General features: G+C 44.7%; 1 protein-coding gene across 1 annotated transcript in view; it reads left to right on the top strand.

The window, feature by feature from the left end:
• UNC79 (unc-79 homolog, NALCN channel complex subunit) overlaps window positions 1–12,736 on the top strand; it is a 298,085-nt gene that overhangs the window by 26,678 nt on the left and 258,671 nt on the right. The window contains exons 5-6 of the mRNA XM_033953271.1: window positions 5,850–6,020; window positions 8,342–8,437. Of these exons, the coding sequence (XP_033809162.1) occupies window positions 5,850–6,020; window positions 8,342–8,437 (267 nt within the window). The remainder of the gene's footprint in view (window positions 1–5,849; window positions 6,021–8,341; window positions 8,438–12,736) is intronic.

The following is a 12,736-nucleotide window of genomic DNA, read 5'->3' as shown; positions in this document are numbered from 1 at the left end:
AATGTTTTGCCCTGACCCACGTAGGGATCCCACATGGGCGTCCCATTTATTCTTAAAATCTGGCACGCTGCTGGCCTCGATTACCTGTACTGGAAGCTTGTTCCATTGATCAATCACTCGCTCCGTGAAGAAATACTTCCTGGTGTCGCCGTGAAATTTCCCGCCCTTGAGTTTGAGCGGGTGCCCCCTTGTGGTTGAGGGGCCTCTGAGAAGGAAAATGTTATCTTCCACTTCTATACGTCCGGTGACGTATTTAAACGTCTCAATCATGTCTCCCCTCTCCCTGCGTTCCTCGAGAGTGTAGAGCTGCAAATTGTTTAGTCTTGCTTCGTACGAGAGACCTTTAAGCCCTGAGACCATTCTGGTGGCCATCCTTTGGACCGACTCAACCCTCTGCACGTCTTTGCGGTAATGTGGCTTCCAGAATTGCACGCAGTATTCCAGATGAGGTCTCACCATGGTCCTGTACAGTGGCATTATGACAGCAGGCTTTCTGCTGACGAAACTTCTACGGATGCAACCCAGCATCTGCCTTGCCCTTGAGGAAGCCTTCTCCACCTGATTGGCAGATTTCATGTCTGCACTAATGATTACTCCTAAATCTCGTTCCGCTGAAGTCCTGGTCAAGGTCTCCCCGTTCAAGGTATAAGTTCTGCACGGGTTTCTGCTACCTAGGTGCATGACCTTACACTTCCCAGCATTGAAGCCCAGCTACCAGGTTGAGGACCAGCATTCCAATGTATGCAGGTCCTGCGCCATACTATCTTGTAAATTGCTCTCGTAAATCACCCTAATTAAGCTCGTTAAAAAACATGAACTTTTGCAAACAATTCTGCACTGGCTGCCATTTTTCTAGGCACCAAGCGGTGCCTAACCCAGGTACCATTTATACAATCAGGCCCTATGGGCATAGGCGATAATATTCTAGAATTACGTATGCATCTGCAAGACACGCCCCTGACCTGCCCATGTGCACACCCCCTTTGGAGTAGTACACTATAGCATTTAGATCAGTGCATTGCAAACTGTGCGCCGCGTGATGCCAGGGAAGGGGAGAGGCGCCGGCTGACAGCGAGAGGCACATCCTGTAGGCAATCAACCGGCACCAGTGCCTCTCCTCTCCGTGCCTCTTCCCTTCCAGCACCCCCGACTGGCAGCTCAGGGCCCATCTGGAGGGCCTTCGCTCATCCGCGGACATCAATGTGATGGCATCACACATGCACGTGACATCATGGCGTCGACTTCCATGCACTTGCGGATGCCTTGAGCCGCGGCCACCACGTTTAGTGTGCTGCGGTTTTGCAGAGTTTGCGAGACACTGATTTAGATGCTACATTTATAGAATAACATCTAAATGCAGTTAGGCACTTAAGTACAAATTAGTGCCAAGTAGCACAAATGAACGCCACTTAAGTGCTATTATTGATACTTAAGGCCAATTGACGCCTCATTTAATAATTATGTTAGGTGTGCAACTGGCACTTTCCTATAACTTGGGTGCCCTAATTTGCATGTTAGTCAGAAATTTGGGCATGCAACTTTATGGAATCTGGCCCCGTGTGTCTAAAACAGGGGTGTCAAAGTCCCTCCTCGAGGGCCACAATCCAGTCGGGTTTTCAGGATTTCCCCAATAAATATGCATGAGATCTATTTGCATACACTGCTTTCATTGTATGCTAATAGATCTCATGCATAGTCATTGGGGAAATCCTGAAAACCCGACTGGATTGCGGCCCTCGAGGAGGGACTTTGACATCCCTGGTCTAAAGGAAAACACCTTGGTGAACCAGGTCCTTACTGTGGTCCTTGGTGATGGACATGGGTAGGATAGTCCTGAAGGACTTTCGTGCCTTGTTAGGATTTTAGATATTTTGCAATAGGAGGGGAAAGATGAAAGAACATTGACACTTATTCAGAGAACTATAGGAATGGGACGTGTATACTGCTTTTTTGTGGTTGGACAAGAGAGGGTTAAAGTGACTTGCCCAGTGTCACAAGGATCAGTGCCGGGATTTGATCCCACAACCTCAGGGTGCTGAGGCAACATCTCTACTCACCTCTGAAGCCGAATCTGGATGCGCTCCCAGAGGATGATGATATAATGGGGGGGGGGGGGGTTGATTTTAATTGATAGGCACTAGCACCGGGATTTACTCTTGATTGTTATCTTGGGACAAAGAAGAACAGCTTCGTAAAAAGGCCACTTAATTTGTCATAAGGAAGCTATGTTTTATGAACTGCAAATTCTAATCACCTTCAGAAAGTGGTCTGTGTGAGGGATATTTTCGTAACTGGTTGCCTAATACATTATCTATTCAAGTAAAACACAATCCCAAAAGAAATGTGTGAGGAATGGTGTCAAAAGAACTCAAAATGGCATGTTCTCAACCACAACACTCAGTAAATAGTCACATTCAGAAATAAAAGAAGAGCAGGAGGGTGAGACCAGGAGCTAACCTAGATACCAGTCTAGAGACATGGGGACAAAATTTTCCCCCCACGGGAACTCATTTTCCCTCCCCATCCCTGCGAGTTCTTCCTGTCCCTGTCCCATTCCTGCAACCTCTGTCCTCATCTGCACAAGCCTCAAACACTTTAGAATCTTAAGTAGCAACATTCTAGAGCTCATATAGTGATGTCATAATGCCTCATTCCACCAATGCCTAAGCTCCGTCCTCATCTTCACAAGCCTCAAACACTTTAAAATCATAACTAGCAACATTCTAGAGCTCAGATTGTGATGTCATAATGTCTTATTCCACCAATGCCTAAGCTTCGTCGTCATCTGCACAAGCCTCAAACACTTGCAACATTCTAGAGCTCAGATTGTGATGTCATAATGCCTCATTCCACCAGTGCCTAAGCTCTGTCCTCATCAAGCCTCAAACCCTTTCAAATCAGAAGTAGCAACATTCTAGAGCTCAGATTGTGATGTCATAATGCCTCATTCCACCAGTGCCTAAGCTCTGTCCTCATCTACACAAGCCTTAAACACTTTGAAATCATAAGTGTCCGAGGCATGTGCGGTTAAGGCAGAGTTTACAGGAATGGGGTGGGGACAGGGGCAGCGATAATACTTGCGGGGATGGGATGGGAAAATGGAGTTCCTGCAGGGATGGGGAAAAATTTGTCTCCCATGTCATTCTTTAATTAGAACAAAACAGCTCTTAAACCCCCATGTTCCTCTTCGGTCCAAATACACTTCTCCCTCTGAATCCACGGCTTTAGTACCCGCGAATTCGGTTATTCGCAATTTTTTGCCCCGGACCTCCCTCTAGTTTTTAAAGGCTGAATCATTCCGGCCCGGACCTCCCCAGACCTTACCTGGTTGTCTAGCGGTGATGGGGGGCAGGAGCGATCTTCCTAAGCTCCTGCCCCATGCAGAGCTGTCATCAAAAATGGCTGCCATGAGTTCCCGTGGTCTCACGAGACTACGACAGGAACTCACGGCATCCATTTTTGTTTGATTTATTTTATAAAAGTAACAAGTACCTACTCGTATCTATGAAATAGGCTCTCCAAATGATCTGACAAATGCTCTAGCACAAATTTGCACTTGTGCCAAAGCATCTGTTTGTAGTCTCTGCATGTACATCAGATTAGATCATGCATTGATTTGATTTCTAGACCGCACAACCCTTAGTTCAGTGCGGTTAACGAAAGATTATGCGATGAGGAAATACAGCAATAATGTGATATACAGAAATTTAATTAACGAAGAATTTTGAAAAAAAAAAAAAAGTCTTCAAAAGTTTTCTGTAATCTTCATAAGATGTGGATCTAATTAATAATGGACGAAAATCTTTGTCGTAATAAGCTGCTTGATAGGAAAGACAATGCCCATGATGCTTCTTATTTTTACAACCCTTAGCTAAAGTATCATGCACTTTATCCAGTCGGGTTCCTAGGGCAGCCACCACCGCCTCAGTTAAACGAGTGATCATATCATCACTCACAGAGTCAGCCGCGTCGGCCGCATCCGCCATTTTCCCCTCACCACCGGGCCCCGATTTCACGCTGCCACGCTCCTTCTTACCCGATTTTGTTGCCATTTCCACACCACCTTTCTGCACAAACCTGTCCATAAGCCCTTCTAGAATGAGAAGGGGTGCTGGGGTGAGATGTTAGTCGCCAATTTTAGTGCAGGGAGGCCGAAGCAGAGGGAAGACTGTGCAGATCAAGGAGAGTACGTCTTCCCTGCTCTCAGCACAGCCACGCCCCCCTTACAACCCTTAGCTGAAGGGAACGTAAATAGGGCATGAGATTTTCTACTATTCTCATGTGCCATGATAACAAATCTATCAACTAGATAAAGTGGTAACACCAAAGGCGACTCATTTTATTACTATTTTGCATATTTATGCCTTTTTGCATGTCTAGCTGTTGGAGGGGGGTGGTGGACCGATGATTGAAAAGATAAACCCATGGAATAGACGAGCATTTGCCGTCCTATTGAGGACAGGGAAGGGGTGTCTGAGGTCCTTCCGCCTTTGTCCAAGATTTCTAGAATCAATTTAAGCGATCAGTGAGAATCTTTTATGCCAACCTAGCTCTTTTTAACATCATAAGGTTTTCTTCAGATGTCTTTGAAAGGAATTGAACATAGTTTGTGAAGATTAATGTACTCGCTCCACTTTCGATGTTTATCTTGATCAAGTTTCAAGTTTATTAAAAAATTTGATTTGATCGCAAAATCATAATCCAATGCGATTTACAAATAACAGCAAAATCGGGGAAAAAGAAAAGCACATTGATTAAACCAGTCAGTTAATACAACTTTTGACCGACCAAACACAACAGGGAAAAAAGAGGGCATACATAGGCGATGAAGCAATAGGATAGGAAAAGCTTACCCGCTCAATTTTCACTTAACAGCACTATTAGTCCGCTAAAGAGTATCCTGATTATATAGAATTCAAATAACTCAGTTAAAGGCGTCCTTAAAAAGCCAGTTTATCAGGAGACCTTTTTTTCTTCCCTTATATTGATTGGGAGTGAATTCAAAATTTGAGGGGCCGTGAATAAATGAGTCTTAGTGAAAGGACTAAGAAGAGAGCTTTTTCTTCAGATCTTAAAGATTTTGTGGGGATACAAGGGATTAAAAGCTTGGTGGAGTGGTTTGTCTTTTTTTTGCTATTTTATAAAGTAGACGTGTATGTAATAGTACACCCAGCTCAACTTGAAAGCTACACCCAGAAAAGCCTACCTGTAGCATAGGTAGAAGTATTCATGATCTTGCTATTTATACATATGTGTTCAGTATAAGAATAAAACAAAACAATAAGCTGCAGATACCAAAATATACATAATAACATGCAAAATATAGTATAGTTAATATACAAAGTAAAGTTAATTGGGATTTACACGAGTCCTTACATATTCATCAAGAGGGACCCAAATTTTTGTGAATCTGGCTACGTTATTTTGTTTGAATGTTATTAATTCCTCATACTTTCTGATGACACAAAGGTGATTCCACCATTCGTAAAAATTAAGCTTAGAATTGTCTTTCCAATTGGAAACAATATGGTGGATAGCTAAGGCAATCATGAAATCAAATATTTTTTTATACAACGATGGTATTGATATATCTGGATTAGAGGAACGCAGTATGATTGATCTATATGACATGGGCAACTCATTAATATTCATGTTTAAAACTGAGCAGATTTTGGACCAAATGTCTGACCAGTAAACTTGTAAGTTAGGGCATTCATATAAGAGGTGTATTAGAGCCGCATGCTTTACTTGTGAAATGCCTGGTCAAACTAAACCCCACCCCCTCAAGCGTATTTCCGTGTCACATATCAACAGTACATTGACTCCAGGTTTCTTGATGGCTTTCCTAGATCTTGGACAGTCGATATTTTACTCCACTACTTGCCTGCTCCCCTTTCTCAACGACGACATCCTGAGCACCTTACCGTACACCATGATCTCCACCCTCGCCACCTTTCCTCCATTTCTGCACAAGGACATTGTCGAGTATCTCAGCACGTCATTTCTTCCCATGGCTATACGTAAGTTACCCAAAGCTGGGGGGGGGGGAATGGGTGGTCTGGGCAGAAAAATATCAACATTTTGGTAGCTCACTCTTAAACGCATAAAACTTTTGGGTTTGATTGTTTTCCCTTGACTTAATAATCACGGCGCTTCTTTGGCATGTTGGGGAACTGGTGTTGGCATGGGCCAAAGTTACGATGTCACACTTTATCTAATCTAATCTTCTATTTGTGTGTTGCGCAATACCTATTCAGGCTCAAGGCGACTTACAGAGAGACGGGAGAAAGAGGAGAAAGGCGGAGTAAGGGAGATAGGGGAAAAGAGAAGACTTTAAGGACGGTAATCGACTTATAGGAAGAGTTTGATGTAGATTCAGGTATCAAAGAGAAAAGTTTTCAGTTTCTTCCGGAATAAGGTGTAGCTTGTTTCTGTTCTGATTGTTGTAGAGCAGAGGACATCTTCCAGTTCCCATTTGACCATAACGTTTCATAATGAGGCCTATTGTGTTGGGCTTTATGATATATGTAGCACATGGTGTATGTTAAAACATATTAAATATATAGCATTTCATTTATATATTGCTTTTTTCCCCTTTGCCCTTTAATATCCTACTGTTATCTGACTTGTATGATTTTGTTAAGGGAAGACAGATCACCGTGCAAAGTGAACCCGCAAATAGGTCAATGCAGGGAGAGACTGAATGATGCGAAGAAATCAGGCTGGAAAATGTTTAACCCCCCCCCCCCCAATTTTACACTTTCTACTGGAAAAGAGGCAGGCATGCCAGAAATAGGCAAATGAGGGTGAGATAGGGTGATGGAATTCATGGCAATTAGGTAAACATCTACCCGAACAACGCACCTTCAAATGTAGACAGAAAAGATGGGGCCCGATGTACTAAAAAGAGAGGTGAGAGCCAGAGATTGGGAAAAGGGAATAGAGGTGAGCCTGAGTTGAGAAGATGTGAGGGTGTTGAGGAAAAGGGAGCTGCAGAAAGAGGCTAGAGGCCTGGACTCTGTCTGTCAGTACATTGCAGAGTACGTTAAGCAGCGCTACAGAAATGAGTAAGATACCGTCTGAGCTAATACCACCATGGCCAGTTGCAAAAAAAGTCTAATGCAGTTTCGTAAAGGAGCCCTTAATTGACAAAATACCCTTAATAGCCTTAATAATTGGAAAAAAAAAATATTTGGATGATAGACACCTATCCATAATCTCCATTTTGAGCCAATCAGGGCCTTAGACCCTCCCACTGCATCCCAAGATGCATTGGGAGGGGGAAGGCCCATCATTCGCAGCACGTGGCCCTGTAGGCAGGAGGGAGTGGGCTTCCTTCCTGCTGATCTGTCATCGGCAGGTCCGGGGGGTCTGGGGATGTGGGAGGAGAGATCCAGCAATGTTGGGGGATGTGTATGTGTGTGTGTGTGGGGGGGGGGGAGCTGGGAGTGTCCAGGGATGTCAGGGGATCCAGCAATGTTGGGCAATATGGGGGGATGTCGGAGAGGACCTGGGGATGTCGGGGGGGGGGGGGGGGGGAGGGTGTCCAGCAATATTGGAGAATGTGGGAGGATACAGGGGGGTCTGGCGATGTTGGGGGATGTTGGGGGGAGGGGTGGCAGGGGGAATCTCCATTAGCTGAGCTGGCAGGAATCCCCGAAACCGGCTTAGCTGATTGGGGATTCCTCTGCCGCAATCAGCTGATGGTAAGCCCTCAATGTGCCGTTTTCCCCCCTCATCTCTGGGTGATGGGAGGGAGTCATGCCTTAATCCCTCCAGTGGTCACCTTTGGGGCACTTAGACCTACTTTACTTTGGTCTAAGTCCCGGCATGTGTGTTCCGCCTAGGATGTCCTGGAAAAGCTTCGACCATTGCTTCAGGACGTCCAGGTGGAAGCCCTCCCGATTCCCGCCCATAACACACCTCCCACACACGCCCCTTTGAGCTCCGGACGCACAGCAGCTTAGAAGTGCCGCTGAATGTCCAGAAAGTTTGTTTTTGATTATCGGCACTTGGACGTCCCTGCTATTAGGACGCCCAAGTGCCGACTTAGGCAGGTTTATGGACGTTTTAAAGTTTTGATTATGCTCCTCTATGTGTGACAGCGCCATTTTTTCTAGGTGCTGCCAATTTAGACACCGTTTATAGAATCAGCCTGTTTGGACCTATTGATATGCTTTGATTACAATTGTTTTTGCAGCTCCCCCTCAAGCAGCTGCTGCCCTAGGCAACTGCCTAGTTATGCATAATGGCGGGGCAGCCCTGACCAAGAGAGGGAAAGGATTGGGGGGAGAGTGGACAGGTTGGCACCACAGCACTAAAATGCGTTTGTTTCCTTTAGTGGGCTCAAGCAGGAGAGAAGGAGGAGTACCTGCTCACGTAAACCTCTCGGCTTCCTCTATGCTAATGATCGCAATGCAGTACACATCAAATCCTGGTATGTGCACATCAGAACCTCACAAAACGTAGCTCACCGATGAACAGACGTGTGGATAAACAGCCTTTCAAGGCTCAATTGATAACTGAAGCTTGAAAAATATAGCCAACAAAACACGAGTTAGCGGAATTAAACAAACAATACAATGACACTCTTCCACCATGAAACATAGTAACATAGTAAATGACGACAGATAAAGACCTGAATGGTCCTTCCAGTCTGCCCATTAGTTATACCCATTAAAAATACATGATTAAATTAACTTGTCTCTTCTTTCATATTTCTCGGTCATAGACTGTAAAGTCCACCTGGTATTGTCCTAGGTTCCAAATGCTGAAGTCGCCGTCCAAGCTCACTCCAGCCTATCCAACCATCCCGTTGTTTGCAGGACATCTACCATAAAGTCTGGCCAGTAACATCCTCATGTTCCAAGTTAGCGGAGTTCCCATCGATGCCCTCCCCAGCCCATGTTACACCAAATCATCACATATGGGACACAGACCGTGCAAGTCTGTCCAGTACCGGCCTTAGCTCTTTAATTTACCTTCTTTGTTTTCTAATTAGAGATCCTCTATGTTTATCCCACGCTTTTTTGAATTCCATCACCGTTTTCCTCTCCACCACTTCCCTCGGGAAAGCATTCCAGATGTCTACCTGGGTGCGCTCTTCACAGCAATATAAATACAAAACCGACACAGGCTTGTTCATAAGTTTAAGAGAAGTAAAAAGCCTCAGAAGCAAAACCTTTGCCGACCACAGGAAAGGCTAAAGGTAATAAACCTCATTGGCATAAAAACCCCTCCTCAGCTTATTGGAAAGCAGCTCTGCGATGCAATGTAGAATCAACAAGGTGAAACCACTTATCCTATGCAGGCGATCAGCACACCAACAATGGCCAGGCTGCTTCCTCTAACTGCATTTTTCTGTAAAGGATTGATCGACATTTTTATGCCAATGATGTTTTTCGCTGTGAAGAGTGCACCCAGCACGTTTCATGGTGGAAAAGCTTCATTGTATTGAAGCTTGAAGAATAACATTTGCCTATTGGTTTTCGTCATTACACGTGATAAAGTTCATTCTTAAAACTGCAGTTTGTGCTTAAGGTCAAATGAATACTCACAAGGAATTTATGCTAATATTGGTTACAAGGTGAAGCAAAAAAAAAAAAAAGTCCAGCTCTGTGATTTGTCAGGCAGCACTCTAGCAGGCAGTGGTGCCCCCACCCCACCCCCGCTCTCCTCTCCGCCCTCCCACTCCTTCCATGCCTCCCTTCCGTACTTTCTAATCTTCACCAATGTGAGTGGCTTCAGCAGCGTGCTCCTCGCACCAACGTTGGAGTTCCCCCTGACGTCACTTCCTGGCCCCGTGACCTGGAAGTGAATCCGAGGGTAACCGGGCTGGCACGAGCAATAGGCAGAAGTTGCTCGCACTAGCGAAGATAATACGAAGGTACGGGATGGGGGGAGGGATGGTGGGGTGGAGAGGTGCCAGCGCCCCCACCGACTTGGCGCCCGAGGTAGTCTGTACCTCCCCCCCCGCACCTCCTTTACTACGCCACTGCTAGGAGGGTACAGAAAAGCTCTTTAAGGGTAAATTTTCAGTAGGACACCCAGCTGGTGATGCAGGCGGGTATTTTTCAGTCTGCATATCCTCGGACAGTTTTCAAACACAAAATCCCCATCCGAACCGTATGTGAATTTCAGCTTTCACATCTGTGGCCTTCATTTTAAAAGCGTCTCCAAGGGGAAATAGCACCATTTACAGGTATAGATTGTATGGACACTAATTTAGAAATATGTGGAGATCAAGGGAGTGTGGTGGGGGCGGGGTTTGGGCGGGGCTAGCGCAGCCCGAAAATCTACACATCTATGGGGAGAAATGTCCTCACTAGCTTTTTGGTCAAGGCTTTACAGGGAGGTTAAGGAGCCATTCGCCTTAATCCCCCATTGTTTATTTCTGATTCCAAAATGAAATCAGTTTAAGGTTGCGGCCTCACTAATTAATTGGAGGCAGATGCCATTTAGAAATGGAAGTCTCCAGAGTCGTGTTGTTCATTTTCTCAGACCAATCAAGTCTCCTGCTTACTTGCTTGCATGGGTCATCTCCCGCACTCCTGCCGGGGAGCCGGGATCTCCCGCTGAGCAGCTTCCCTTTCCATCGGCAGCAGACGACATCTTAATAAAGCCTCTCCTGCTGCCGCGGGACCAGCCTTTCAATAAGAAGGTGCATAATACCTCCTTTTTTTCTACTGGCCTTACCTCTCCTATACACCCTAACATCCTTCTAGCTTTCTCTATCACCTTTTCAACCTGTTTGGCCACCTTAAGGTCATCACATAGAATCACACCCAAGTCCCACTCTTCTGTCGTGCTCATAAGTTCTTCACCCCCTAAACTGTACCGTTCCCTCTGATTTTTGCAGCCCAAATGCATGACCTTGCTTAGCATTAAATTTTAGCTGCCAAATTTCAGACCATTCTTCAAGCTTCGCCAGGTCTTTCTTCATGTTATTCACACCATCCTGGGTGTCTACTCTATTGCAGATTTTGGTATCATCCGCAAAGAGGCAAATCTTACCTGACAACCCTTCAACAATATCATTTATAAAAATGTTAAAAAGAAGAGGCCCAAGAACAGAACCTTGAGGCACACCACTGGTGACATCCCTTTCCTCAGAGCGATCGCCATTGACCACTACCCTCTGTCGCCTTCCACTCAATCAGTTCCTGACCCAGCCTGTCACTTTGGGACCCATCCTGAGGGCACTCAGTTTATTTGTTAGACATCTGTGTGGAACAATGTCAAAGGCTTTGCTAAAATCTAAATACACCACATCTAGCGCACATCCTCTATCCAATTCTCTGGTCACCCAGTTAAAGAAATTGATCAGATTTGTCTGACAAGACCTACCTCTAGTGAATCCATGTTGCCTCCGGTCCTGTAATCCACAGGATTCCAAAAAACTTGACCATTCTCTGTTTTAAAAGCTTTTCCATTAATTTGCTTACCACAGAAGTCAGGCTTACCGGCCTGCAATTCCCTACTTCTTCCTTACTTCCTCTTTTGCGAAGAGGGACATTCTTTGTAAACTGGGGCTTTAAATCTCATGACAGGATTAGACATTAATACGCCAGTTCATCAGGTAGCTCATAATAGTGAGCAGCAGTTATCATGTAATTGAAAGGGGATAGATTCCGTACGAACATAAGGAAGTTCTTCTTCACCCAAAGAGTGGTAGAAAACTGGAACGCTCTGTCTGAGTCTGTCATAGGGGGAAACACCCTCCAGGGATTCAAGACAAAGTTAGACAAGTTCCTGCTGAACCAGAACGTACGCAAGTAGGGTTAGTCTCAGTTAGGGCGCTGGTCTTAGACCAATGGGCCGCTGCGTGAGCGGACTGTTGGGCATGATGGACCGCTAGTCTGACCCAGCAGCGACAGCTCTTATGTCGTTAGTTGCTAGAGCTGTCTTTTGTCTCTGATTTTTATAATGCCAAGAGAGTTAAAAAAAAAAAAACCCATGTCGTGGTGGAACACTGTTTGCCTATACAGTAAAACCTTGGTTTGCGAGCATAATTCGTTCCGAAAACATGCTTGTAATCGAAAACACTCGTATATCAAAGCAAATTTCCCCACAGGAAATAATGAAAACTCAGACGATTCATTCCACCACCCAAAAACTTTAATATAAAATACTATACGTACTTGTATTGCAAGACCTCGCTCATTTAGAACAGTCACTACACTCCCGCAGCGTCAGAGAGAGAAGAACCATCGGCTCAGTTGTGATGTATGTGTACTGTACTTGTATTGCAAGACATTGCTTGTATATCAAGTTAAAATTTAATACAATGTTTTGCTTGTCTTGCAAACCAAGTTAGTTTCAATCCAAGGTTTTACTGTACACTAAATTTAATAAAATGGTAGCGGAAAAAACTTTGCCTTATGTTCGTACAGACTCTATCCCCTTTCAATTACGTGATAACATTGCCATTATTTAACAAGGTATGGTCAGGGGTTCTGAAATACTTTGAGATATATCATGCTTGATGAACCACTTTAAAATAACCTCACATCTAACATTGGTCAACAGAGTACTTGCTACAAATATTGTTTTGAAGCTAGCGATAACTGTGTTTATCGTATAACTTTTGCTGTACAACTATTTACTGCAAGATTGTTGTTTATGTATTTTGATGTTCTGTTCATATGTTTTAGCAATGAAACAGAACCCACGTCATCTCTGACCGCACATAGGTCTTTGGGGGGGTCTGAATGTAGACATAGTAGGACATAGTACT

The sequence above is a fragment of the Geotrypetes seraphini genome, chromosome 7 (assembly GCF_902459505.1).
Source record: "Geotrypetes seraphini chromosome 7, aGeoSer1.1, whole genome shotgun sequence".
Taxonomy (NCBI): domain Eukaryota; kingdom Metazoa; phylum Chordata; class Amphibia; order Gymnophiona; family Dermophiidae; genus Geotrypetes; species Geotrypetes seraphini.
Note: the sequence above shows the minus strand (reverse complement) of the source record. Positions and strands in the feature narration are given on the sequence as shown.